The 25,741-nt window shown below is 39.8% G+C and overlaps 2 protein-coding genes and 2 long non-coding RNA genes across 5 annotated transcripts; 2 read left to right on the forward strand and 2 right to left on the reverse strand.

The window, feature by feature from the left end:
* The first annotated feature begins 6 nt into the window (after positions 1–6).
* On the forward strand, positions 7–3,174 carry tgoln2 (trans-golgi network protein 2). Its single transcript, XM_008419078.1, has 3 exons — positions 7–302; positions 479–562; positions 2,133–3,174. The coding sequence occupies exons 1-3, from the start codon at positions 102–104 to the stop codon at positions 2,136–2,138; spliced, it is 291 nt and encodes a 96-aa protein (XP_008417300.1). The 5' UTR covers positions 7–101; the 3' UTR covers positions 2,139–3,174.
* A 1,337-nt stretch (positions 3,175–4,511) lies between these two features.
* LOC103470545 (dual specificity protein phosphatase 14) lies at positions 4,512–5,661 on the reverse strand. Its single transcript, XM_008419079.2, has one exon. It carries the CDS (start codon positions 5,198–5,200, stop codon positions 4,655–4,657), a length of 546 nt encoding a protein of 181 aa, XP_008417301.1. The 5' UTR covers positions 5,201–5,661; the 3' UTR covers positions 4,512–4,654.
* Positions 5,662–6,556: 895 nt separating this feature from the next.
* Positions 6,557–12,548, forward strand: LOC103470546 (uncharacterized). The gene is made up of 3 exons (XR_534499.2): positions 6,557–7,057; positions 8,460–8,860; positions 10,004–12,548. It is a non-coding gene; the product is annotated as an uncharacterized LOC103470546 (long non-coding RNA).
* A 5,680-nt stretch (positions 12,549–18,228) lies between these two features.
* Positions 18,229–22,473, reverse strand: LOC103470548 (uncharacterized). Of its 2 annotated transcripts, XR_534501.2 has the most exons (4): positions 22,363–22,473; positions 21,719–21,804; positions 20,178–20,368; positions 18,229–18,405 (listed from the first exon to the last, which is right to left on the reverse strand). It is a non-coding gene; the product is annotated as an uncharacterized LOC103470548 (long non-coding RNA). The 2 variants fall into 2 exon arrangements; XR_534500.2 differs by lacking the exon at positions 21,719–21,804.
* Between the last annotated feature and the right edge of the window lie 3,268 nt (positions 22,474–25,741).

Below are 25,741 nucleotides of genomic sequence, written 5' to 3' on the forward strand. Positions count from 1 at the left end.
AAGATGATGAGTTGGAAAAAGAAGACATCAATGCATCAGAGACGGATGGAGAGGGTGATGAAGAGGATGGGTTGGAAAAAGAAGGCATCAATGCATCAGAGATGGAGGGAGAGGGTGATGAAGATGGGGGATCGGAAAAAGATGCAGCAAAATCGCAGGGAAAGCTCTCTTCAAGTAGTCAATCTGGCAAAGTCATAGATACAAGCGAGATGGAGGGGGAAAACAGTCATTTCTTTGCTTACCTCGTCACTGGAGCTGTGATGGTGGCCGTTCTCTACATCGCTATGCACAACAAGCGCAAGGTACTTTAAGCACACAATGAAACTGAACCTTATGTTCATGTTGTTGTGTGATGGAGCCCTGAGCACAGTTACACAACAATTCATTATTGAGCTAGTTTGTAGGAACCTAAAGCTAATTTCTGCTTTAGGTCAAAATCTTGATTTTAAAAAAAAAAAAAATTTCTTCTTTAATCCAGATTATCGCCTTTGCTTTGGAAGGGAAGAATTCCAGATCCGCACGCCGACCTAAATCCTCAAATTACCAGAAGCTGGAACAACATGTAAGTTGTAGCAGCAATGAATTACGACAAACCATCCTACTGCACAAACTCAACCTTAAGGAGGAAAATCTTTGCCTTTATATTTAGAAAAATCTTTCTACAAAATGTGAGATTGTATATTTTTATGTTTAATTTTTTAAGAATCAGTTGACATACTGAGAGATTGAAAAAACAACAATAAAGAACAGTTGAGTTATGCTTTAGCTTTAACCTGAGAGGGGAGTAAAAAGAGAGTTGGAAAGAAGTATTGATCTGTCGGCTTTTAGCGCCACGACAGTCAGAAAGCAACAGAATAAAGGTTCTTACTGCGTCCAAAATCGAGCTGTTGCCACTTGCACTTACTGAACTACCTGGATCTCTGCAGGTGTATAGTTCGACCTCATTCCTCTTGGCTTCATTAACAGAATTTGTAGCACAAACAACTGATTTGAATGGGCTCTCTGTCCTGGCCCAGGAAGCTGGTTAGGTGGGTGGTTCCAGTCTTTGGGCCGCACTGGAACAGGATTAACGACATGACAAGGGGAAGCACCTCTGGATAATATGCTAACATGAATATAAAGAACCGCTTCATCAGGAGCCAGAAGCAGGCGTACGGGGAACAGCAGCTTATCAAAATGTTGCAAATGGTATTTTAAAACTGTCATTTAAACAATGTTAATTTAAGGTGAGGATTTTAGAGAAATCATTTACAGGGATAATACTGGAATAAATATCTGTGTAAATAAGCTGTGTCCATGCACTACTGTCCTTCCCAATATCACTTAAATACAAAAAATATGAAACATTTGTTATGAATGACAAAGCTCTGTCTGGACACTTGGGTGACAGAATCCAAATCAGTTCTTTTGCTTGACCTTTAGTGGAAAAGCCAAATATCTGACCATGGTGAGGCAAAGCCTCGTCTTGATGTCCTCTAATTTCCAGTCTGAAGCTCTCGCTAAACTTGTTGGGAGGAGACATCAAGAGCGACCGATCAACCAATCAAATGGACTTGGATTAGCTCTGTCTGGTTTTAGACACCCAATGCAAAAAAATGAATGCTGTTGTAGTGCAGTGAAAATGTATTTTCAGTTTTTTAGATTTTTTTTTGTCTTTTTTTGCTTTCACACTTAAAGGTTTCATTTCTTTAAACACATTTTAAGATCAGACAAAGAAAGCCAGAGTGAATACAGCATTCAAATAATTGTATTAAATTAAAGAAACTGTCCAAACTGACCAGCAGTGTTTTATTTCTTTTATTTTTAAATTATTTCAGATGGGAAGGTTTTTGAGCATGAACAGTTTATTTAAAATCTTGGCAGAGAATCTCAGTCGCATTTTAATCCAGACTTTAACTAGGCCGCTCCAAAGACGTCATTTAGTTTTCGTCTTTTGATTCTTTAATTTGAAATTAAAGAGAGGTGGACTTCAAAATTCATGCTTATGTCATCTGGGTCCTGAAGCAATAAAACACCCCCACACCACCACCATGTTTAAACACTGCTATGATGACCTTTTTCACCACCTGCGTGGATGAGAGGCTCATCAAATCCAATCAAATTTTGGTGACTTTGAACTCTTTTTCTTTCAGATGTGATCCAAAGCTGCCCAGAGAAGCTGAGAAAACGGCTTTTGTGGATTGCGAGTGGATACAAATCATGGATCTGCACTTAGTAAAACAACCTGTTAAATGGACATTCTCCTATTCTTGACTTCTAAATGTTGCATGACTATGCAGACAACACTGATGCCTTATTGGGAAAGGGAGGGAGTTAGAGGGGGCTGAGATGGAGGGGGAAGTAAAAAAGGAAGTTATGTGAAATAGGCTTGCAGTATTTTGCACTGCTTTTGCAATCTGGCCTGTCGAAGGTCCTCACTCAGGATGTAGAAGTAGCAAATCAAACGTCTGCACTTCCATCTTAGTTTATGGTATTGGACAGATTTCAACATGCACCCGAGTAAGTCGTCAATGTCGTGTTTCTGTTTAAATACCTCTATTTGTGCCGTTTCCTTAAACAATCTGTTTTGGAACCACTGTTGAAATCTTGTCAGTCCAGTTATCGTATGCTCGGCCAATGGTGACTTTTTGCTGTTTTGTGTTGTTTTTTGTCTCAACTTATACCACTTGATGGGTTGGATCTGTTGTCCAGAATATATAGTTTCTACCTGAAATTGCATTTTGTAGGGTGGGATTTGACTGCAGCCTCTTTGTTTTGGTTCTTTCAGGAAAAAGATTGCTCTGTACATATGACCACTAAAATAAGAAGTTTGTTCTTTCCCCTTGAATGGATTTGTTTTTGTATTTAGAAAAAAAATGCCATACCTGTGCCAAATTATTCAAGGAATTATTGTGATTTATTGTGCTGCTGTCTTTCTTTTTGTCTCATACTTTTCAGTAAGCTTTTTTATTCTAGCAAGTTTTGGTGAAAGAGAGAATAATCTGCTGCTTCCTGGAAGCCCTGTTTGTAGTATGCCAAACAGTTAATCTTTTTTGGTCCTCTGAGTTAAGTGTCACAATTATAGATAATTTATAATTTCAGGAGGAATTTTATGGACACTCTGCTGTTTTACTTCATATCAAATATGATCAGCTGACTGCTTGTATATTAAAATAAAAGCTATTTGATAACTTTCTTCTGTCACTTTTTTTCCCCTCTTGAATACTTTAAACAGTACATCCCTAATTTAATCCTTGTCATGTGCAAAAAGTCATGGGCTAAAAGGGCAAAAAAAACAGTGCAAAATTACATTATCATTCCAGGACGGTGGAAAAAAAATGCTTCTAAATATCTAAGTAGATTTGCACAAGATGACTCTCAACTGATTGGGGAAAACAAGACATTTTATTATAAAATGTAATTTTCATCCAAAAATGTGGTTTTGTCTGTTCTGGTTTTAAAAAGTGCCCTCAAACACAAGATTGCATGCTAGTCTTGCTTTATTTTAGCAGACACGGTACCTTGCAGCAGTTCTCCCACATCCTGAACTTCCCCATATTTTCTCAAATTTACAACCTTAAAGTATTTCATTGATATGTTATGAGGTACACCAATACAAAGTAACAACTTTTTAGGAGTTCACAGCTGACAACTGTAGCTTCAATTTGAAGCTGAGTTGATGCTTTTTTTTTTAATGTACCTTTTGCTCTGACCGCAGTTTTCCGGACCTCCCAGATCATATATCTAGATTCTGACTGAAAATTCTGACGCAAGATTATGGTTTGGTTTGAAGCTTCCTGTTTTTTTGAGGTCGTTCTGCTCAATGGAGCAATCTGACACTGGTGTCCAAACTCCACAGAGGTCGGCATGCAAAAGTGGGCATTTATCGTATTGTTTATCATTTATACCGTGACCTAAAAAGCAGCAATAAATAGTTATTAGTAAGATATAGCAGCGAAAGGTTCCACACCATAGCTTAAATTTTAAAATGTTTCAGTATCCCTGAATGGTCATCTTGATGGACCTAATTCACAAATATGCAAATAGTGTAACATTCGGCATGAATTTCAGCATCTGTAATTATGTAACTAGTTTCTGATCTAATCCTAACCTAATAACTATGTCATCATTGTCAACTGGACATTTTGAGCATTTATTCAATATCCTATAGACATTTTTAAGTGGCCACCTGTCTATTGTCTTCTGCTTAACCAAGATTGGCTAGCAGGTCCTGGAGGGAAACCCAGACACTCTCCAGCACATTCTGGGGTTTCCCAGGTGGGATTGGTGCCTTTTGTCTGATTGACTCATTTTGATGATGATGAGGAGGAGGAGCTCCCCTGGTTGATGGAGCTCATCACCCTCCCACCATTAGCTTAGACCTCATGGCAAAAGCTCATTTAAGCCTCTTATAGTATCTGACCGGGATCTGGTTCTTTCTCTCAGGATCTCGCGACCAAAAGAGAAACACAGAATTTGTTAAATAAGTTAAGAAAAATATTTTTTTTAAAAACGGGACACACACAAACAAGTATTTATTTAGATTGTATTAAACAGTTTCTAAAACTCTCTCAGTGCCAGTAGGTCTGTCTTTTTAACCCAAAGGTGACTCATGTTTACATCGCTGCTCATCAGCGCCACAGTATTTATTCCCCCCCAGTGAGTCAGTGTCTCTTCACAGAAGGACCATGTTCCGGGTCTCCTCTTCGTAAATGTCAGGTATCTCTCCAAAAGAAGAAGGCACCATCCTGACTGAACTGCTCCCACGCAGCTCCGCCTCATACTGGATGAGCTGCCTCCAGAACCCGGGGTTCGGCCTGACGATAGGCCGACAGCTCTTCAGCAGCCGGTGGGCCTCCAGCAGGCTGGCCCCGCGGTGCTTCATGAGATAGGCCAAGCAGAGGGCGGCGGAGCGGCTCACCCCGGCGTTGCAGTGCACCAGTGTGCAGCCGTGGCCCTCTGCTGTGCTCTGTATTTTATCCGCCACCTGGTCAAAGTGGTCCCTGAGCGGGGACTTCGGGGAGTCGGGCACCGGGATGTGGATGTACTCCACTCCGGGAGGAGGCGCAGCATCGTTCTTGGTTTCTGTGGCGTTTATGATGCAGGTTATCCCATTTCCAGTCACCTGGGAGGAGTCCTTAGCTGCTCTGCTACTACTCAGGAAAAGGTGCTCGGTGACCCGGCACAAGCCAGAGAGACTTGCGGTGCCAGGCTGATGCATAAACGATGAGAAGGAAAACAGTCGTCGAGTTTCTTTTAAAATGCGCCAACACAGAGCGCAGGCATGTATGGTAACCGAGAGGGATCAAATCTGAAGCAGCTCACGTTTCTATGTCGCCCCCTAGTGGATGGCAATTTTTAAAACCTGAAGCTAAAATATGTCTGGTAAAAAATAAAGAGGGAAAGTTCTGGATTTATAAATTCTCCATTAAAAAATTACATTCCGATTCAAAGGGGCATCGATTCCACTATTACATTTTGGTTATGTCCAAGACTCTCTCTTCTGAATCAGAGGTTTTGGTGATATCTATCTGCTACCTGACAACCATTGTCTCCTTGCTAGAAACCACAACAGCTGTAACAGAGAGACTGACATTTTAGTAAAACTCATTGCATTAAATCTGCTGTTTGCAAACATAAGCAACATGTCAGCTGTCAGATGTCTCAAATATATTGACGTCACTTCTGCTTCTAATATTAATGTCTGTTCATAGAAGGAAGCCAAGAATAAACATTTTTGAATTATGTTCTTATGTCTTCTATTGTAATTCTGAAATAGAAAATAACAATAACAATTTCAGTATTATTGAAAAGTTTTTTTTTTTCATTCGATTCACTGAATGATGTACATGGAATAACGTGGAACATAAAATAACAACATACACTGATGAATTCATGCTTTTATTTCTGTTAATCATGATGATTTTAGGCAAACAGCCGATGAAAGCCCAATATTTAGGATTAGAATATTACATCAAGAAAAAAAACAACAAAACAATAACACAGAAATGTGAGCTTAAGGAAAATGTGTTTCTGATCGGTGTATGATATGATCTCTTAACACACACTGTCTGTGTGTTGTTCTGTGGTTATATGTACCAGCAACTCAGCAAGAATAACATGGATGGATCAGAATCTTTCATTTGACCCAGATATCACTTGTTTAGAAATCTAGCTTACTCTTTTTAACTCTGGCAGCCTTCAAGTAAGATAATTAGTAACTTTAGACCATTACTGTTTGGGTTAAATCATCAACCATGTGGAATTAAACCTATAACCCAAACTTGTGCTAAATTACCCCAGGAATTGATTGATCCATATTGAACTCAGGACAAGATAAAAAAAAAAAAACCCACATTAGGTTGTCCTATTAAAAAAAATTAAATTAATTAAAACAATAAATCGCAAATCTTTGCTAAAAGATTAATTTGATTGTTTGGCATATTATTAAAAGACGTGAAATAGCCCGGCAGCACATGTTATAAAAATGACAGTGCAGCAATCGTGTGTTGATTTGAGGTGGCTGCGGTGCTTTAGCTGGCCGCCTGCAGGCGATCCTCGGTTGCCCAGGAAACACAGATGGTGGATAAAGGGGTTGCATACAAAAGACCATAAACCTGTAGCAGCAGCTGGAGACCGAGAGCCGCTCATTCTCTCAGGACTGCGGAGTCCCGCTCATTCAAAGGAGCCTCTGTTCTCATTAATACCTTCGCTTCATTATCTTTGTCCAAAGCTTCCTGCTCCACTTTGTCCTGTTTCCCCCCCTCCTCCCGCGAACTGAACTGCCGTCTCCCCCGTCAGTGCGCAGCTGCTGCTGGCACTCCCACATCTGCTTGTTTCAGCTCGGCGGCCATGAAGAGGACGCCGAGCCTCGGCTCACGGTGAAAGGCTGGAGACTCGGTCCGAGCAGCGACCTCCTTTATGCGGCGAAGGCAGTTAAACTGCGCCAACACAGCGGGTATGCGCATGTTGAACAGCTTTCTCCCAGGATGGAGGGACAAGCGGAAGAAAAGGAAGAAGCCATGATCTCTTCGCACCCTTTTTATGCTGCGGGACAGGTGGAACCTGAAGATCTATGGTATGGGGAAAATATTATTAATTTTGCAATACAAACTTTTTTAAAAATTATTTTTAGCTTTTTATTTCCACTTATCAAATTATTCCAAGTAGTACATGGGGTTTTCTCAATAACATCTCTGGTACTCTCTTGACGCAAAAGGCCCGCAGGTCTTGAGAAAAAAAAAAAAAAAACATTCTCAAATTCGTGGGCAGCTTTTGTAAAAATAACAATATATATATATATATAATAAATGTTTACAATGAACAAAATAGAAAAATATGGCCTTTCATCATCGGGAACAGAGCCGGCCTAAGGCAGAAGCAAGCTAGGTCTCCAGGCCAGCAGGGGGCCCTCAAGAGAGGTTTCCTTCTGAGCCGGAAAACATGTCTCAAAACTTTGCAGTAGCATTTATCAAGCATTGCCCTGCTTTTAAATGTGCTCCTAATCTGCGTTAATGTCAAGCAAATTCATTTGCTCAGGCAAATCACGCAAACGAAGACATTCGTAGTGTTGATAGTCATATTCAGCCATAATGTAACATGATTAGTTCAGTCTGTCCTATATCAGCCTCTCTGTGTCTGTAGTTAAATCTAAATAAATATGTCAGGGATTAGCGGGTAACTACCAGAGGTAGACAACATAAAAAAAAAAAAAAAAAAAAAAAAAAAATAAATAAATAAATAAATAAATAAATAAATAAATAAATAAATAAATAAATAAATACCTGTCAGTTTAGCACGAAACCAGTCCTCTGTTGCTTATTTGCAGGGTTGACTGAACACCCCCGTGTTTCACACTTTGTAAGCACTGTAAGTAATTATGACACTTTATTGAGCTTTTATGGTTTTCTGTTTTATAGAGTCTATCTTATAAGACAGACTCCGCATCTGATCATTTCTAGTTTAAAGTCTGAAACTCTTACAACTGTTTAAAGCTGAAATGGGTTATTTGACTTTATATATTCGTTAAATTGTTCAAGATTCATAAAAACTTTATTTTATTTGTGAAAACAGAAAAAGACCTTCAGTGTTTTTTCAATGCTGAATTCAATGTATCACCTGGTCACGGCAAAGCTGAATTATTGTACATTGATTGCTGAGTCAGTGAATCTGAGAACTTTAGGATGTGTGATTGTGCACAAACAATTAAGCTTCTTCCCTGACTCTACCCAGTCTGTACTGAAAAGCAGTTCATCAGATTTTAATGCCAAATTAAAGTAATACGTCAGAGAAGTTAACACGTCTCTACAGTTTGTTTATTTTACATTTAAAATGCATAATGTCCACCTCTGGTCTGAACACTAAGGGCTGTAACACAGTTGTTAATTGTAGCGCTCTGATCTGACATGACGCAGAACAGGAAGTAGAGAGGAATAAAGATCGACCAAAACTGATTGAGAATAATGTGTTTGCTGTTTTAGCTGACCAGCGTTGTACGGGCTGGACTCGTCCCCAGAGCTGCTGACATGGCACCAAACAGGACTCTGGGAGGATCCAACGACGGGGCAGGTTATGTGTTATCTTTGTTAAAATTGCTGGAGCAGATTAATCTTCACAGATCAGTTTCTGGCCATTTAGTTGTCAGTGTCATGTTTTCGCCCGCGCATAATGAAAAGCTCTGACGGCCGACGAAAGAATAGGAGCCAGATCCCTTTGGGGATCTTGATAGGACAGTTGGGTTGCGTCCCACTTTTCTGCTGCTTTGTGTTGTGTGTCCCTTCTCCAGTTGCACTGATGAAAAAGCAGATTTGGCCTCAACCAGATCCCACTGTGCCCCAGCTGGCGTTCCTCCACCTCCTTTGCTGCGCTGCCTTACAGAACGGTACTGAATCTGCCACCTTCATGGTGACAGGCCCTTTATTTCCCTCATATTCATTTCACACTCTTACCCTATGGCTCTTTACTTTATGTCCAGATTCATTTTAACCACTCAGCTTAATTCTTTATTAACTTAGTGTCCCTCTAGCTCTCAGACAGATTTCAGTGTATTTGTGTTTAGCTCCTGCATTAGTGGAAACATGAGCTGCAACATGAGATTAGCAATGTGTTAAGTCACTGACATGTTTCTGTTGATGTTCCTCTGCCCTGTGTAGGATTACAGTATAGAGATAAACCAACATGAAAGCATAGATCAAATCTGATTAACATAATCTGCTTCTCCGGTTTATTTATTCAACATTATGTAGGATCATCCCAGAAAACATTTCTGTCTCCTACACGGACACCGAAACATTATTCAGTATCTCAGTTCAGAAAGCATAACCCCCATGTCATAGTGATCTTACAGAGTGATGTGTTTCCATTCATTATTTCTGCCCACTTGAACGTTCACGGCTAATAAAAACTTCAATTCGCTTCAATTCGTAGGCGGTATATCTGGCAGTGTGGGCAAGTTCCAAGTTCTTTTGGAAAATAAAATCAGCTTATAACACATTGGAACATTGGTTTATGCATTTTCATCTTTCAAATAAGACTTAACAGTTCAGTCCTTTTTCTTCTTAGCGCAGGTAGACATTTCTGACAATTTCTCTGGTTCGGGGGGTGGCTTAATGCAACGAGTGTAAAGGCTGTAACCCATGTCCCGGGTACATTTGTGTGTGGTGATTCACTACAGGATGTGACTATTCATTTTGCTGGTGAACCACACTTTTTCCTTCCACTCAACCTTCCAGAACTCTGTGAACAGTGAGTTTCTTTGGCAACTCGTTGTTTTGTTGCCCTCCCTCCTTAATCATAAGAGCTTGTTTATAATACAATTAGTTTTATGGCATTGGCATCTAAATCAACATGAATAAATTCTTAAAAATATCACTCTGTTTTTAATCTGTGTGTGTTTCACTGCTTGAACTGAATGACCCCAAATCAACCTTTCAATGAGTTTCTAACTGACAAAGATTCCCCCTATGAGGTCTGAAAAGTTGCAAGAGAATTTTTATTCCCTGTGTTTGGTCTGCTTCTCTTGCAGTGGCGGAGACGTGTGTCGTGATGCGTCCTCGAAGGAAAACCTTCAGCACTAGTGTGTCTCTCAACCGAGAGACGACTTCTGCTTCTATTCGTCAGCCAAAAGAAACGAGCTATTGCTTTGCTGTCATTGTCCGTTTAATCACGTGTGGCTGCTGGAAGGGACTTCAGTCAGAGCCGTCTGCTGCTCTGTTAAAGCCGTTTTATAGCTTAATTCAGTCCCTCTCCTGTTTCTTTTTCTGTTGATTAGATGCATAGAAACCTGTACTGCAAATCAGGTATCGGACCACCTGAGTTACAATTTTTATTTATTTTTTTTGCAATTGATCGTTTCTCCCAAGCGTTCACCTGCTTATGTAACATTACCTTCTGTGTCTGTTTGTGAAAACTGGCCTGCAGTGTTTCCAGATCCATATATATGAGGGGTTTATATTCGAGGCCTGTACGAACAAAAATATTATGTGCTGGTGTGTGAAAATGACGGATGTTCTCACCTTCTAATAATGTGTAAATCACACATTTGTGCTTGTTGAGAAACCTCCCGAGCTCAACGCGAAACCAGCTATTTTTACTGTACTATTCTGTAGTTGAACTGTAGGGTGTGTGTGTGTGTGTGTGGGATGAATGTCTGAGTGTGTGTGTGGGTGTGTGTGTGCGTGTGTGGGAGAGTGCATGTGTTTCTCTGCATGCGCTCCATCTGTGTTAGTGGCAGTACCTGTGCACGTGTGTCTCATCAGTCCGATAAGACGTGTCTGTAATGGGCCTGAAACTGCCGCTACAATCCTTTTTAGCCACTGGATGTGCCAGATAAGGGATAAAACATTATTTACTGATGATTCTTAGCATTTGTTACAGCCTCATTAAGAAAAAAAAACCAACAAAAAAAACAGTGCTACTTGTGATTTAGATCACAAGGATGTCATTGGAAATTAGTGCGGTGCAGTTTTCTGAATGACGCCTGCCGGCAAAAGTCGAGACGGTTTCAGTGCCAGCAGCCCCGTCTTAAGCAAATTACAGCAAATGCTAATAATGATGCGTAAATAGCCTTTTACCCACGTCTGGATTGCACTAACAGTATCTGACTAATATCTAACAGTACTAACGTCTGCTAACAGTCGAAGGAGTACTAACCCGTGTTGAGAATGCAGACGCCTTGGCACTTCTAACCCACTAACTTCCCTTTCTGCTTTATGCACACTTCAAGATGCACACTTCTCTTGCATGATCCTGCAATCCTTTTAGAGGTGTCCGACGCGGAGATCCTAGAGCGAGCATGGAAAGAAGGGTTTCAGGACCCGGGGAAGGGCAACGTTGAAAACCGAACAGCTAGAAGAAGAGCAGCAGCAGCAGCTGCAGCTGCTGAGGTCAAACTCGGTTGACCACATACTGAAGCTGGAAAAATGTGATCTGATCCCAAGCGATTTCATTTTAAAGGCTAAATTTGCATGTTTTAAAATGAGTTTTTTATATAAAGCATTTTCTCTCTCTGGTTGTATTCTGTGTGGTCAACCCGGCCTTTTTGTCCCTGCAGGTAGTAACTAACTCCTAATACTGCTCATACTAACAATGTAGAGGCTGTATCGGACCATCTGCTACTCTTACTAACATCTTCCTGTCGTCTGATTGATTTCACGTTAATTAAAGCATGCGTTGTGGTACCAGTGATGCTGATTATAAGACAGTCAACTGGCTTTCCCTTCCCCCCAGAAAGCATCAACGTTCCCAAGTGTGTTTTAAGAGCTGAGTGGAAGTTTTATCTCTTAAAAAGCAACTTAAATGTTACTAACCAGAGGAGCTTCCAAGAGCTCTGCAAACTAACAAACTAACCTACTAATAAACTAATTTTCTAACATTAACTAACTGAGATCACCAACTGTGTTTTTAATGTGACAGTCACCAGAGCACCTTCAAACCGAGGAGCTGCATCGCTTACTGAATGTATTTCAGAGTGTTTGAACGGGTGTTTGAGAAGAAAGAGTGCGTGCTGCAGTCAAAGTCAACAATATTTTAAATACAATTGTCATTAAAAATATTTTTCAAGGCTACACGTTTACGCCAAAGTTGATTGGCGTAAACCTGAGCCGTCTTCATTTTCCCAAGTTGGCGCACAGCTTTTCACAGGAGACAGTTGTGCCGCTCCGCCAATCCACGCCGTGTCTCACGATGAGCCTGTGCTGGAGGCTGAAAGCTGCCGTAACGTGGCCAGCAGGTCCACAGGAGGGTCATGGCAACATTGTATGGAGGTAGTTTGCCTTGTCAGGCAGAGAAACAGGAAAAGTCAATGAATTTTGCTAGTCACTGATGACAGCTGTGCCACAAAGTGGAGTGAGATTTGATAAAGCATCCAAAGGGTAGATACTCTGATGGTCACAAGGAATCTGTAGAGGTCATTGAAGCTCCCATATTTGCAAGAATGTCGTATTCAAAATGCCTGACTGCTTAACCCTAGCTGTTTAGATATGAGCAACTTTCTGCTAGTCACCTACGAACTGATGTGCGTTTAGCGTAAAACTTTCAGTTGCAGGCCGCTCCATCAGGCAGGAAGTGACCAAAACTACAAAGCCAAAATATCTGAGGCCCGAAAATTAACAACAAATCCCCAGTTATCTCTGTTCTGTGTAAAAGGGGCACTATTATGTAAAATCGACTCATTTGTAACTTTCCATCATGTTGTTCCCTCACCAAAAACATACCTGAAGTGTTGCTTTCAGTCTTTCATGCATGTTTGAGAAATCCTTGAATCTCCCGTGGCAACCATTCAGCTGTATTATATGAGCTGCGTCTCAGTGAAACGCTGGCAGAAATGTTATTAAAGAGTCAATGGAAGAACATTGTTGTGATAACATCCCTGAAGGCAGAGTGTGAGAAAGAGCAAGAGTTTCCTAAAGAGACGGAGGTCTAATTTGAAAGTGTTAAATTACAAAATCAAATTTCTTTTAAGGCATATTTGATTTATACAGCATTTTTGTAACAAATGTTGGCAATATAGTTACTTGATAATGCTATAAAATGGCACTAAGTGGCTGGAAAAAACAACATAATAGTGCCCCTTTTAAGGGATTTTGCTATTTTTTAGGCATGCCAAGTTAAAGGAATAACTATGCTATGCATTTTGAAATATCTTAATTGAGGAAGGATTTGTTTATGCTTTGCAATGTTAATTTATTTATTTTTGGTTCTTTTTGAAGACCCAGAACTTGAGGGTCTGTAGCTGACTTTAAGAGCACCTCTGGAAATATGAATGACCATAAACAGAAACTGAGCAGGGCTGAAAAACAACTATATGGAGCGCACTGTTGTTTAAAGAATGTTTTTTCCTAATAACTTGCTCAACTCAATCCAACTAACTTGCATCAAATTCTTAAAAGCTATAAGAAGTTTTAGCCTATCTACTGTTTTGCTACATAGAAAAAACACGTTGAGTTATTTTTCTAGACTACTAATTTTTATTTATTTTTTTTACTACTAACTATTATTTTTCTGTAATTAAGCAAATAAGGATTTCTGTCATATTATAATTAATTAAAAATGTTTTGATCTTTAGAAGAAAGAATGCTGTCTTGGCAAGATATTTTTCCACAACTTTGAAAATTATACCATTACATTCAGCATTTTTTTTTTTTTTGCATCAGAATTGAATTTGAAATTTTTGTTTTTCTGTGTTTCTGTGAGTACCTTTGAAGGGAGACATTCATTTTATATTTAATAAAGCTGGTAAACGATGGTGCTGAGGAGAGATGAAGCCACAGAGATGGAAAGGATTGTTTCTAATCAGCAGATTCTCCTGCAACAAGAGGTTGGATTGTTTCTGAGTCTTTAAGGCATTAAAACACACATTTTCTGAGAAATATGTTCAACAATCAGCTGCACTAAGTTTGCTTTACTATTTTGGCAATGTAAGCATGTTTTGTTTTTCCAGATTACGTTTGTCATTCTGTAAATCAGTGATGATAAATTGTCCCAGGTGCCAACAAAATACTTTGAAAATTCAATAATGTCTCAATAATTCTCAAATCAGCCGGACGAATCATGAATGTAAGAAATGTATGAACTTTTCATTGCTTCATTGTTTGATGTCTGAACTATTCTGTTAAGAGTTGGTTGGAATAAAGCACTTTTGTTGTGTTTCTGTTCTGGTATGTCTAAATAAAGAAACAATGTAAGACAAGTCGGGCTTTCAATAATAACCAATGATAAATCAGAAAGAAAGTTTTCTGAATCTGGTTTGAAACATATTTTTCTTTGTTCCTTCCATTCTTTTCTTCCTTTCCTTCTTTTTTTCTTTCATCCTTTCTTCCCTTCTTCCTATCCTTTTATTACTGTTGTAAGTTTGAATATCATCACAGTTTCTGCAGACAATCTGAGTCTTAAATAATTCTGGCGTTTATTGTATACTTTACACCAACTTTAATCAATTAACAGTCATTTGCACTTTATACCTGATTGTAACAGCAATGTTTTACTTTATTAGGTTTCAGACAAGGACTGTTTTTAGTTAAAAAAATATTCTTAAAAACCCACATACTTTAGCGTCTTTGGACAGATTTGCTTGAAGGCCAGTTTATAGTATGAATATATTTTAAAACAAACAATTTGCATTTATTTCTTAGTGTTTCAGTTGCATAAGAAAAGATTAAAAATAACTAAATTAGAGTATGTTTTTTTACCCAGTAATTTCTAAGACGACCACTTTTAACAATTGCTAGCTTAGTAGTTATATGACAGAAATAGAATAAGTAATTGCATGAATTTGTATCAGTTTAGTGTTTTAAACTTGTTCTCATGTTTTGTGGACTCATTTCGTTTATTTTAGTAGGCAGATTTTGTTTGAGTGATTACAAATGGAAATTAGCTATTGGATAATTATTATTATTTTAATACACGTTCCTCAATAAATACTCTTGAACGTGCTAACTGCTCCGCCTAAGTCATGGGCAGATTTTTACATGCAAATACGCAGGTTTCCAGCAGAGGGCAGCATCTCACCAGGCAATGTGTTTTGTGCAGTTTGCTCCATCGATTGAGGTGTTGGATTTCGTGCTGATATATTCGCATTCATGTAATAATGGCCCAATGACATTACATTATTTGGTCATCAATTGTCTAATAGAGAATTTCTACAACTCTTCATTTAAATGCAAAGAGCCCCTTTTAGGTGGATCAGCAAGTTTAGAACTGAACTCAAACAGGAAACAAAAAAGAAGATAAAAAAAACTTTCATCGCTAAAAGTTGGATGCTCTCTGTCCCGGAGTTTATTCTACAAACACCAGATTCAGATTTTCGCTGCAACCTAAAGAGGCTTTTCATGCTCACACGTAAACCATTCCCTCTTGTAAAGTTTGACGTTGCTATGGTTTCTCATTATAAAGTTTAAAAGGCACCAGCAGAGGGCGCTTTTGTGACAGGTCAATCATGAAAAACAAGGAATATTGCAGCATAAAATCACTACAGCAGCTCTGCAACATGCTGGTGCAGCTCATCCCAAAACATTATGTTCTGAGATGTTGCAGCTTATGTTGTCTGCAGACATTACTTCCACAACTTTTCCATCTAAAATGGCATTCCCGGTCGACGGGAAATCAAACTGTTACTGCCAAGGTAGATCATTACAAAACAGAGCAGAAGGCAGCTTCATCCCAGTGGCCTCCTCCTCTGTTTGCATCAGACTAATGGAGCTCTGCCCCTCCCTCACTTGAGCGCCGATGCGTTCCAGATGACGAGGGTTTCGAGAGGTAGGAGCAGCAGGGTCCAGGTCTTCATGGGTCAGCTGTAATTCACCGCAGAAACTCAGAGACCAGAGTCCAAACTGAAGGCTTGGGGCTAAGTTAAGGTCTTAAATATCACATAAAGTCCAGTTGAAAGGTAGCCATGTTGAAATGAGAAACATAATCGACTTAAACTACGTCCTCTGGTGTGTGGTTATTTCTCCAAACACACCAGCGCTCAGGTTTACATGGACAAGAATACCACAGGGACGTTTCTGTGCTGAAGGAAAACAATGGGGGCTGGTAGCAGAAAACTGAAAAATCTATTTCTTTTAATATCTTTTAATTGCAGCCAATCCTTCATTTTTGTTTCCCTGTTCTGTCTTCACTAAAATAAGGAATGTGATGACTGAAATAAAGAATGTGATGACAGAGCTTGGCTGTTTACATCTCTGACGGCGTCTGATCCAGAAGCAGCTCTCTGAAACCGGAGCCTCCATAGCTGGGTGGATGTCTGCAGAAAACGGCTCTCTACTTTGAAACGACAACAAAAAAAAATGCAGCTGTAAAAGATGGCTAGGAAGCAAAAGAAGAAAAAGTGAGTTTAGGAAGTATTTTTTTCTCAGAGGTGCTGTAATCAGAGGTGCTTTGGCCCCACTGAGTTTTAAATAGTAAATCAGCTCAACGACAGTTCAAAGCACGAACGGAGATTGGTTTTCTCTGTAAGCGCGTGCTGGTGTGTGTGACTGAGTGATTCTGAGTGTTTCTCAGCTTGTAAAGTTCAAATAAAGACACAGGAATCAGGATATTATTGTGCAAAGGCTTTCTATTCTTAACTGCACGTTTAGAGCCGCTGTTGTCAAAAGTATTTTTAAAAGCGTACAGCTTTTTACATCTCAATTACCATCTCCAGCCCAGGCTCAAGGGCTTTTTTTTATGTGAATTTTCCTGGATTTTCTTCAATGCCTCTTCCCATCACATCTGACCAGCTTTATTGTTTAATGTCGAGAAAAGCAGCGTAAGGCTCCCACCACTACAGTCACCTCAGATCAGAGCACCTGCTTCCACATATTTCTTGACTGTTTGCTCCACATTGCTTGCAGTGAACTGAAAACAGGACTTTTTTCATGCATTTTGTTTTCTAAGCAGATGCAAAGATTTCTAAGGAATGCTGTATTTAAGCAACTGGTTGCCAATGTATTTATTTTGGGGTAAATAGGTGAAGGGAACTGAATGCAAATACATGTCAGGCTTTAGATCTTAATTTGTAGACTTTTGAAAAACACAATTCTCCTCCCCTTTCACAGTTATGCACCAATTTAATGCACTAACTCCACTAAAATTGTATTATTTTTTGTTGTAAAGTAAAAAATGATCAAGGGGTGTGAGTATATTTAATAATCGTTATTAATGTCTAGGCCTACTTCATAAAAATAAAGATCTTTGTTTAATGATGGTGTGACTTAGCCGTCAATCCCGCAAAAAATATAACGATGATGTATCTTTTAGAAAACAGACAGAAAACACTGAATGTTTCCTGCAGACGTGTTCAGTCTGACTGACACTTCATTGAGTTGTGGCCTGGCAAACACATGAGATCACATCTCTGTAATGTTGCAGCCCAGCAAATGTATCACAGAGCAGGACTGGAAGAGTTGAGCTGTAAACTTTGGGTCAAAGGTTGAGGGTCTTTAAATGCACATAAAGAGCTTAGCATCGCAGCAGGGGGGTTTCCAGGAAACTCTTTGCAGACCCGTAAAGCATTTGAAAGAGATTAAAATCTACCTTATCTCTATGAACAATGCAACTACAGCCTTAATAAGGTCAAAACATTTAAACTCTTGTCTGCACTGCAGTAACACAAAATGTGATTCCAGCAGTTTTTTGGGAAAACCTAGAGGCAATGTTTATTTCTCTACTCTACATTAGTTTGGCACATAGTTACTTTTACTCTTGTTGCAGGTGTTTATTCACTGTATTGTTCCTCGAGCCGTTTAACCATTAAACTATTTAACACATGATCCACACCATTTCCTCCCCCTTCCTGCTTTGTCTTCCTCCTAAACACTTAGTTCAGTTAATAGAATAGAAATAGTGATAGTAAGTCAGGGAGCTGCTACTTCTTAAATGTCTTCCTCTTTCTCTGCGACATCAGCCAAACGTTCAGATAAGCAGGCGGACTGAGAGAGCCAATCAGCTCCGCTGGCTGTTGAGTGATGGACAGTAATTAAAAGTTAGCTAATAACCTCTTCACACCTGACATTTCAACGGGGAGGTCCCGGACACCATTATCTACATATAGATTAAACAGCGTAATTGGTAGAGAGATAGGGTTAGGAGGATGGCAAAAAGGAAAGGGAGAGGGGTTGGAAAAAAGGCCAAGCCATTGCCAAACCATTAGGCAGAATATCTGAGTGACACTCTGATTTTGCTCCTATTGCTAATGCGACAGGAATTGAGCTGAACTAAAATGCTAAATGAACGGAGGCCTATCTCGGTGCGGTTATTAACGGGGCAAACAGCGGCCGTGGAAAATAGCTTTAATTTCATAATAATTGCCAGGCAGACGTGACACGCTGCAGACACAATGTGATGGCGAAGAGAGGGGGAGACAGAGAGGCAAGGAGGACACGAGGAACTTCCTCTCAGGATAAATATGGCTGGTTGGCGCCTCGCTTCTGCCATTTAGAGAAAGTGAGTCTGTACAATGGAACAGGGAGAGAAAAATTAGGACTATGCGCAGTGTCATTACCGTGGCGGAAACAGATAATAAAACAAAAAAGTTCTTGAACAAGTTTCAGCAAAACTGAAACTATTAGAAAAACCGATGGTGCTCACTGACGTTGAAACACTCAAAACAAAAGTTGACCAGTTAGCTTTGCTAGTCAAAACAGTTTCCCTCATTCCTTGAACACAGATTTAAAACATAAGGCAAATATTAGAACCATTTAGCTGCTTAAATCCTTCTTTCACTTGTGTTGTGCTGCAGACTTGTAAAAGCTCTGGTTTAGCAAGCTAGCTTTGTGTTTCTCTCTCTATTTAGCATAAATAGTGCAGCTAATGCAGTGGGTCATATCTTTCTTGTCCGTCACTAAACAATGTTTTGTTCTGCTGTGCAGAGCCATCCTAAAACCCCACACGTCTTTTCATCTATGAACCCCCCAAAAAATAAAGTTAAAGACTTGCTTATCAACAAACATTGTAACCTTAAACTCCAAACACCTAACACTTGTTTTATAGTTGTTGTAGATAAGCTGGTTGCCTTACTTTTCAACTAAAACAATTTAAAATTAAATCAAGGATATTTTTTTTAAAACTCTTTCTAGTTCACATCTAAAGCATTTAATCTCATATCAACCCTAACTTGGAATTATCTTAAGTGCTTTAGATTCGCTTTGCACCACAATTTGCTGGAATTTTGGCCCATTTTTCCTGACTGAACTGGTGTAACTGAGCCAGGTTTGCAGGCTGCTTTACTCTCTCACACACCTGTTTCAGCTCTGCTCATAAGCCTATCATGAGACGGTAGTAAGAGCTTTGAGGTGGCCACTCAAAGACATTTACTTTTTCGTTCTTAAGCCACTTGCGACATATTTGGCAGTGTGATGAGGGTCACTGTCCATTTATGTCCAAGCTTTGCTTAGCCTTTCTCGGGATGTTGTTTCAATATTTTCACTAAATATTCTGTCCTCGTGACTCATCTCTTTTGTGAACAGCATCAGTCCCTTCTCAAGTGAAACCCAACTTCACATTTACTCTTCACATGTTCACAGGCTTTCAAGCCTCCTCCCCTTTTCCTCACAACGTAATGGTGATCATTACAGCCACATATTCTAAATTCAGTGGAATCACATGACAAACAGTAAGAGTCTGTCCCTCGGTGCATTTACAAACCATAATCATGTTTTTTTTTTATGTAGTTTTTTTTGCTTCTTCTCCTCAGAGTGACCTTTCAGTCTATGCTGATGCAGAAGTAGTTTCACTTTGGATTAATAACGCTCTCACTCTTCCAACCTCAATCAATAACTTCACTAGGTTTTCGCTTGATTCACACATCCATCTCTTGGACTCAGCACTGGTCTCCTTCCTGGACAGTACGACGGCTGCACATTCTCATGCCGTTTACGTACGCACACGTTTGAGCAGATCAATATGGAGTCATCAAGCATCCGAAAAATGAACGCACCAAACTTTTGGAGGTTCACAATTCTCCTTATGTGTGACGTGTTAAATTAAAAGACATCCACAGGTCTGTCTCTATCAAACCTAAGTGATGAACCCATCAGAAGCTCACAAAGCGACAGCATCACCATATGGGCTTTCCCAAATTGATTAAATTCACTGTAACCCTAATGTATCTAATCCTCTGAGTATAAGAAAGCAATAAGAACTTCTTTACAAAATCCATCATTTGTTATTCTGTCATTTATTACCATAAACAGAAATAATTATGGTAACTATCACTGACTTACAAGAGTAAAGGATTGGCCTTCAGCTGGAGCTCGGAGTTGGGGTGCGGTGACATGTTTCGCCACTAGATGTCCCTGTTGCTTTAGTCTAGAAGCTTCACTTTCGGTGCTGGAGTGTGTATCTGAGTCATCTGTCCATGACTTGTCTCTCCAGACCTCGGGTTCATCCATCATGTCCAGAGCTGCTTGTCTTTCTTAAAATCAAACAAGAAAACATTTCTTTAATCCTCCGTGCTTCATCTTTCCTGTCCTCTTTCCCCTACACTCGTTTTTTTTGTCCCCCTTCTCTTCTCTGTCCCCCTGGCTTCAATAAAAGGATCACTTTACTGTTTATACAAGCGAATTGGCGTTGTTAACAGGTGTAGGGTAACAGGATACCTACACTGGCAGGCACACACAGAGCGGGTCGCACCCCTCCTCGTTCCCTCGCCCTCACCAGCCATACTCCACTGATGGATTGCACCCACCATTCATCTAAATTATGTCACCGACAATGAGCTATCAGTTCAATCTGGCCCAAACGAAGCCCTGGGTTTGTTTCTGTTGACACTTCCTCAGCACTCACTTCTCCTCCTGATTACTGTCAGGGTCGGCGGGAGTGAGGCTCAGCCAAGGCTCGGTGCCGGGGTTTCACTCCACCGCGCGCCACTGGTGTGTGTGGTCCTATTTTTTGCTGCCACTTACAGCTGTTTTCAGGCAGAGGGGTTTGCATTCATCAACGACACGTCTCGTTTGTACGAATCTTGAAATGCTGTAAACTTGGCACTTGATAAAACTTTACTCAAGGTGCAAATTGCCTATGTCGTCATCATAAAAAGAGGCTTAGCGTGGAAAGGTCAGCATGCAAGTCTGGTTAAGAACCAAAGTTAATCATGCCAGCAAAATGAGTCCTGTCTGACAGGAAAGTTCAAACAGGCCATTATGGCTGTGTAAACAGAAAAGTGTTCCTTAACTCCAGCCATTTTAATCCAGTCCAGCCATGTTGGATCCTGTGTTCGTCTCCCCTCCCAGCTTTCTCTGAGCGCCCCCCCCCCCTCCTTCTCTCCCATGATGTGTTTAATTCCTTTTTCTCCTGGCGTCCCTTAGAAATATTCCCAGCTGCATGACAGATGCTACATTTCTATTTGTGTCTTTCTCTGTTTCTACCTTTCTCAAATGGTTTTCTTTCTTTCTCAAATTTCTCTTTCATTCTTTGTTTTGTCTTGATGAGTACTAATATTATCCACAGAGCTATCCCCACGCTCCAGCTAAACATGCTGAATTAAGGTAGTGAGAATCACAGCTCTAATATTTTTATTGGACAACATTTAACTTTGAGTGTCGCACACAGTTAGTGCGGCATGAGCCGTAATTGATCTCCTTCCTGAGTTGTTTCAAAAGTCTTTTTTACAAAAGTGTTGTACTTTGAACCACAAAGAGTCTCCAACACATCCCAAAAGTTACAACAAATTACATCCTTTTTTGTAACATCCCGAAAGTTACAACAAATTACATCCTTTGGCCAACTCCATCTCATACTACTGCCCCCGTATCATCTGAAGTACCTCCAAGTCTTAATACTGCATAGACAGATTTAGCCATTGCTTTTTAATGGTCGCCTTGCATTGGAATACCAGCCAGGTCTTTCCTCCTGCAAGACAACAGTACAAACATCTATCCCACTGTGCAGACCACAATACTGCCCCTAACCAACTGAGGTAATACCATATCATACTGTCCGTAAACAACCGAACAATAATACTACCCCCACAGGCCTATAAAGTGTATTCACCCCTTCACCTCCTCTTCATACCCTGTTGAGCAGCACTCTGGAGCTGGGTAAATCTGCACTCATCTTTCTGTTTCTCTAGATTTTAACCTTGTTTTCTTCAAGTTTTTCCACGTACAAATTACTTTCTTAAAAAGATGAGTGTTTAGCTCCATTAGCTCGAGCTCTCCTTGTAAAGTGAGTGTGGAAGAGCCCTTATTATGAGTTTAACAATTTGTTTTGGACTACATTTTGAGCAAATGTTATTTGTTCCAATAACAAGGAAACATTTTACATCAATGTTTTTAAGCACTTTTCCTTCAGGTCGAACATACCACACTAAAGAAATAATTGTTCTGTGTAGCGGGGCTCTGTTATGACTTGGACAAACAAATAGGTCAATACTGCAAGTTCACTTCAGATGGTGTTTATTGTACTTACCTACTGGTGAAAAAGGAGAGAAGCTGTGCAGCATATTTACAATAGCCTTCCAGGCAAGTTAAAAACAGACAAAAACAGACAGCAGTACCTTCTTCACAGCTCGAAAGTCCATCACCTTCAACGTGACCTGCCTGTGCCGCAGAGCCCTTTTTTTATAGTCACAAGCTCCGCCCACAGGAAGACGAAACAAGAAAACAAATTACCCAAGTAAACTCTTATTTAAGTGTACAAAAGAAAATAATAACACTGAGAAAAAAAACCTAAAAATAAATAAACTCGTGACCAAAAATACAATACTCAATTTAATAGAAAACGCTTAGTACGTCCTGATGACATCATCACGCCGCCATGTGACTCCCTCAAGACGCGCTTTAGACCGGAAATAGCTTTGTTTGAAAATTTCAACCGGGAAAATGTTTGCCACTGAAAATTATAAGCTAGGATGGATATGAAAACTGAGACAGGAACACCGTGTGAGCACCACGACGAACCACGGCAGTTTGAGCTGAAACCAAAAAATAAGTTGTTGGGTTTTTCATATGTGCTTGGATGTCAACACGGACTTTACTGACTACGTCCCACCTAGTTACGGTTCCTCCGTGACTCCTAGGCCAAGCTCTCTCTTCTGATATGTTTTCTTATATATATTTTATTTTTAGGATTAAGTAGCTGCTTATTTGCTTATTGCATCTGCTAGTATTGAGTAGTTACTAGCTGATGTCACTGCAAGAATATTCAAGTCGGAGGGTCTTGGATATTTGTTTAAGTAAATCCAGGGGTGCATAGTTTTGCTTTACAAGAACTCACTTGCCCTTCTTTAGTCTGTCAACGTTACGTTCCCTCAACTTTATGAATCACACCCTGATGAACTTTTAAGCACCTGCACTGAATTTATTAAACAGAATTCCTCCAACATGAGTCAAAATCCCGCTCCTTTCCTGGTTGCTTCTGAACTGTCTGGAAGAGAAAAACAACAGATAAAAAAAAGATACAGAGATTATAGGAAACGGGGAAATTACAATGATGTTGCACTGCTTTTCTGATTGGCTACTGCTATCTGATTGGCTGAGCCCAACTACAAATTTGTTGGCTTCTTATTTCATACAAATAACCCAATGTTTTTCCTCAGATTGCATCACTGCAGTTTTAAGATGCACCCAGTAAATTCCACCTCTACATAAAACCTTGTGATTGCGCCTCTTCCAGGATCATTGTCTTTCTTCTTTATTGGATTTTAGTTCCTGCACAGAAGCCATGGAGAGCTTAAAAGTGTGATAGAAAAAGATGCAATACTTTGTTTTTCGTATCTACACTCCCAAACATTTTAAAAGGCACATTTTACCCATGCCTGACAGGAGGTTCACAAGCCTCACAAAAGAAAGCCCTTTCACAACATTTGCGTCATTCCTTTGATGTCGAGACATTATATGTCTTTCTAAAAACCCAACATCAGACGGGCTAGCGTGTCATCTCCTAAGAGAGAGGCACTTGACTGAAGTCGCTGTGCAGACAGTACAAAGCCTCCAGATTGGTCCATATTCATGAAGGTGTAGCTATTACTGACATATTTTCTTATGGGAACAAATCACCAGCAGGGCTTGAGGATGCTGCGGTATGTTCTTAAATCTCTGGAGCTTCTCCTCTCGTTTGCGTTGTGTGGTACTTGTCATGTGGGGATGTTCTCACGGACTGGACAGGTTCGGGGACCCCTCTGACATAGGAGTTTCTGGGTGGGTGTCGGTGTACAAGGTGAAGCTGAGTTTATTGGAGCTGGCTTTTGGGGAAGTTAGATGTGTGGAGTTGGAAATGAAGTAAGAAAATCCAAAACGGACAAAAAATAAGAGAATATTTATGGTTTGATATTTAAAGTAAATGTTGACATAAAAACCAGCAATGGAAGTTCGTAGTATAAGAAAGTAAAGTTTAGATATAATACTGTGCAGTTAGTGATTGTCCTCCAACCAAATTGTTAATTATCAATAGCCAAAGGAGAGAATTGTCCCAGGTTCTAGGTGACTTTTGGATTAATTTGGATAAGTTGTATGTACAGAACCTTGTAAATATATATTCATGTCTGTTGGTCTTTGTAGAACAGTGGTTCTTAACCTTTTTTGAGGTACCGAACCCACCAGTTTCATATACGCATTCACTGAACCCTTCTGTAGTGATAAATAAAATATGATTTTTTTTAACCCAAATTGAAGACTAGGGGTGACCCAACTAGAGTCGGGTCACTCCATGATCACTAAGTCTTCTTAAAAGGTAGAGTCTCTGAGAACAGTTCTTCAAAATATAGTCAGTGTTTTCAGCGAAGTTGAGCTGACTGTCCAGGAACGACCCAAGGTATTTCAAATTTGCCACAGTTTCAACAGGTTGGCCATCGAGAGAAACTGGAACCACTTTAAGTTTAGATCATTTAATTAGCTCTACATTCTTAAGAGAATGAAAAATTAATAATAAATAATAAAGACTTTGCGGCATTCTAATTAAGTCATGTAATTATATTAGTTGTGTTACCACCCCCACGCCACTAGAGGCAGTACCAACCCCGAAAAGATGCGACTAAGGAGCAGATTTAGAAGTACACCGAAAGCTACAGAATTTGGTAAAAACTGTGAGCTTTGCTGAAGTAATTAAAGAGAGTGGAGCTCCTTCAATCAGTGCTCCTCCGCAGCTCTGATTGGCTAAGCAATGTAACGTGATCCACTGCAGCAAGTGATAGCAAAGCGGGGCGTCATCACGACTTTACACAAGTGTGTCTTTACCTCCGCGGCAGAGGCTCCGCTGAACCCCTGAGACCGACTCATCGAACCCCTGGGGTTCGATCGAACCCAGGTTAAGAACCACTGGTCTAGAACCACCTTTTGCGTCATTTACAGCGGCACATATTTTTGGGAATATCACTGCTAGATTGTCATCTCTGAATACCTTCCCTCATTCTTCTTTACTGAATAACTCAAGCTCAGGCAGATTGGATGAAAAGTTATTCTTTTCTAGTCTTTTCACGAATTGTTGACTGGATTTAGTCTGGATTTTGGTGTCAAAATCCTTTGTTTTTATTTACTGTGACTGGTCCAAAGCTGTTTAATTCATTAGTGCACAATTCACTCATTTATCAACCATAGTACTGCAATGTTTTTGTGTTTTTTCTAGTCTGTATTTTTTATTACTCTAATGTAAAGCAGTTTGGTTAAATGCTATAAAAATAAATTTTGATTGATAGAAAATTCTAACACGTTTTAATCTAAACTGCCCTCAGCCTTAAATGATTTGGATCCTCTAACACAGTGGTCTCAAACTCCAATCCTGACTTTTGTCTCTCTGCTTCAGTACACCTGACTCCAACATTAGCATATTAGCTTAGCTCTTTAAAGCTTGA

Source organism: Poecilia reticulata, linkage group LG9 (genome assembly GCF_000633615.1).
Source record: "Poecilia reticulata strain Guanapo linkage group LG9, Guppy_female_1.0+MT, whole genome shotgun sequence".
In the NCBI taxonomy this organism is placed as follows: domain Eukaryota; kingdom Metazoa; phylum Chordata; class Actinopteri; order Cyprinodontiformes; family Poeciliidae; genus Poecilia; species Poecilia reticulata.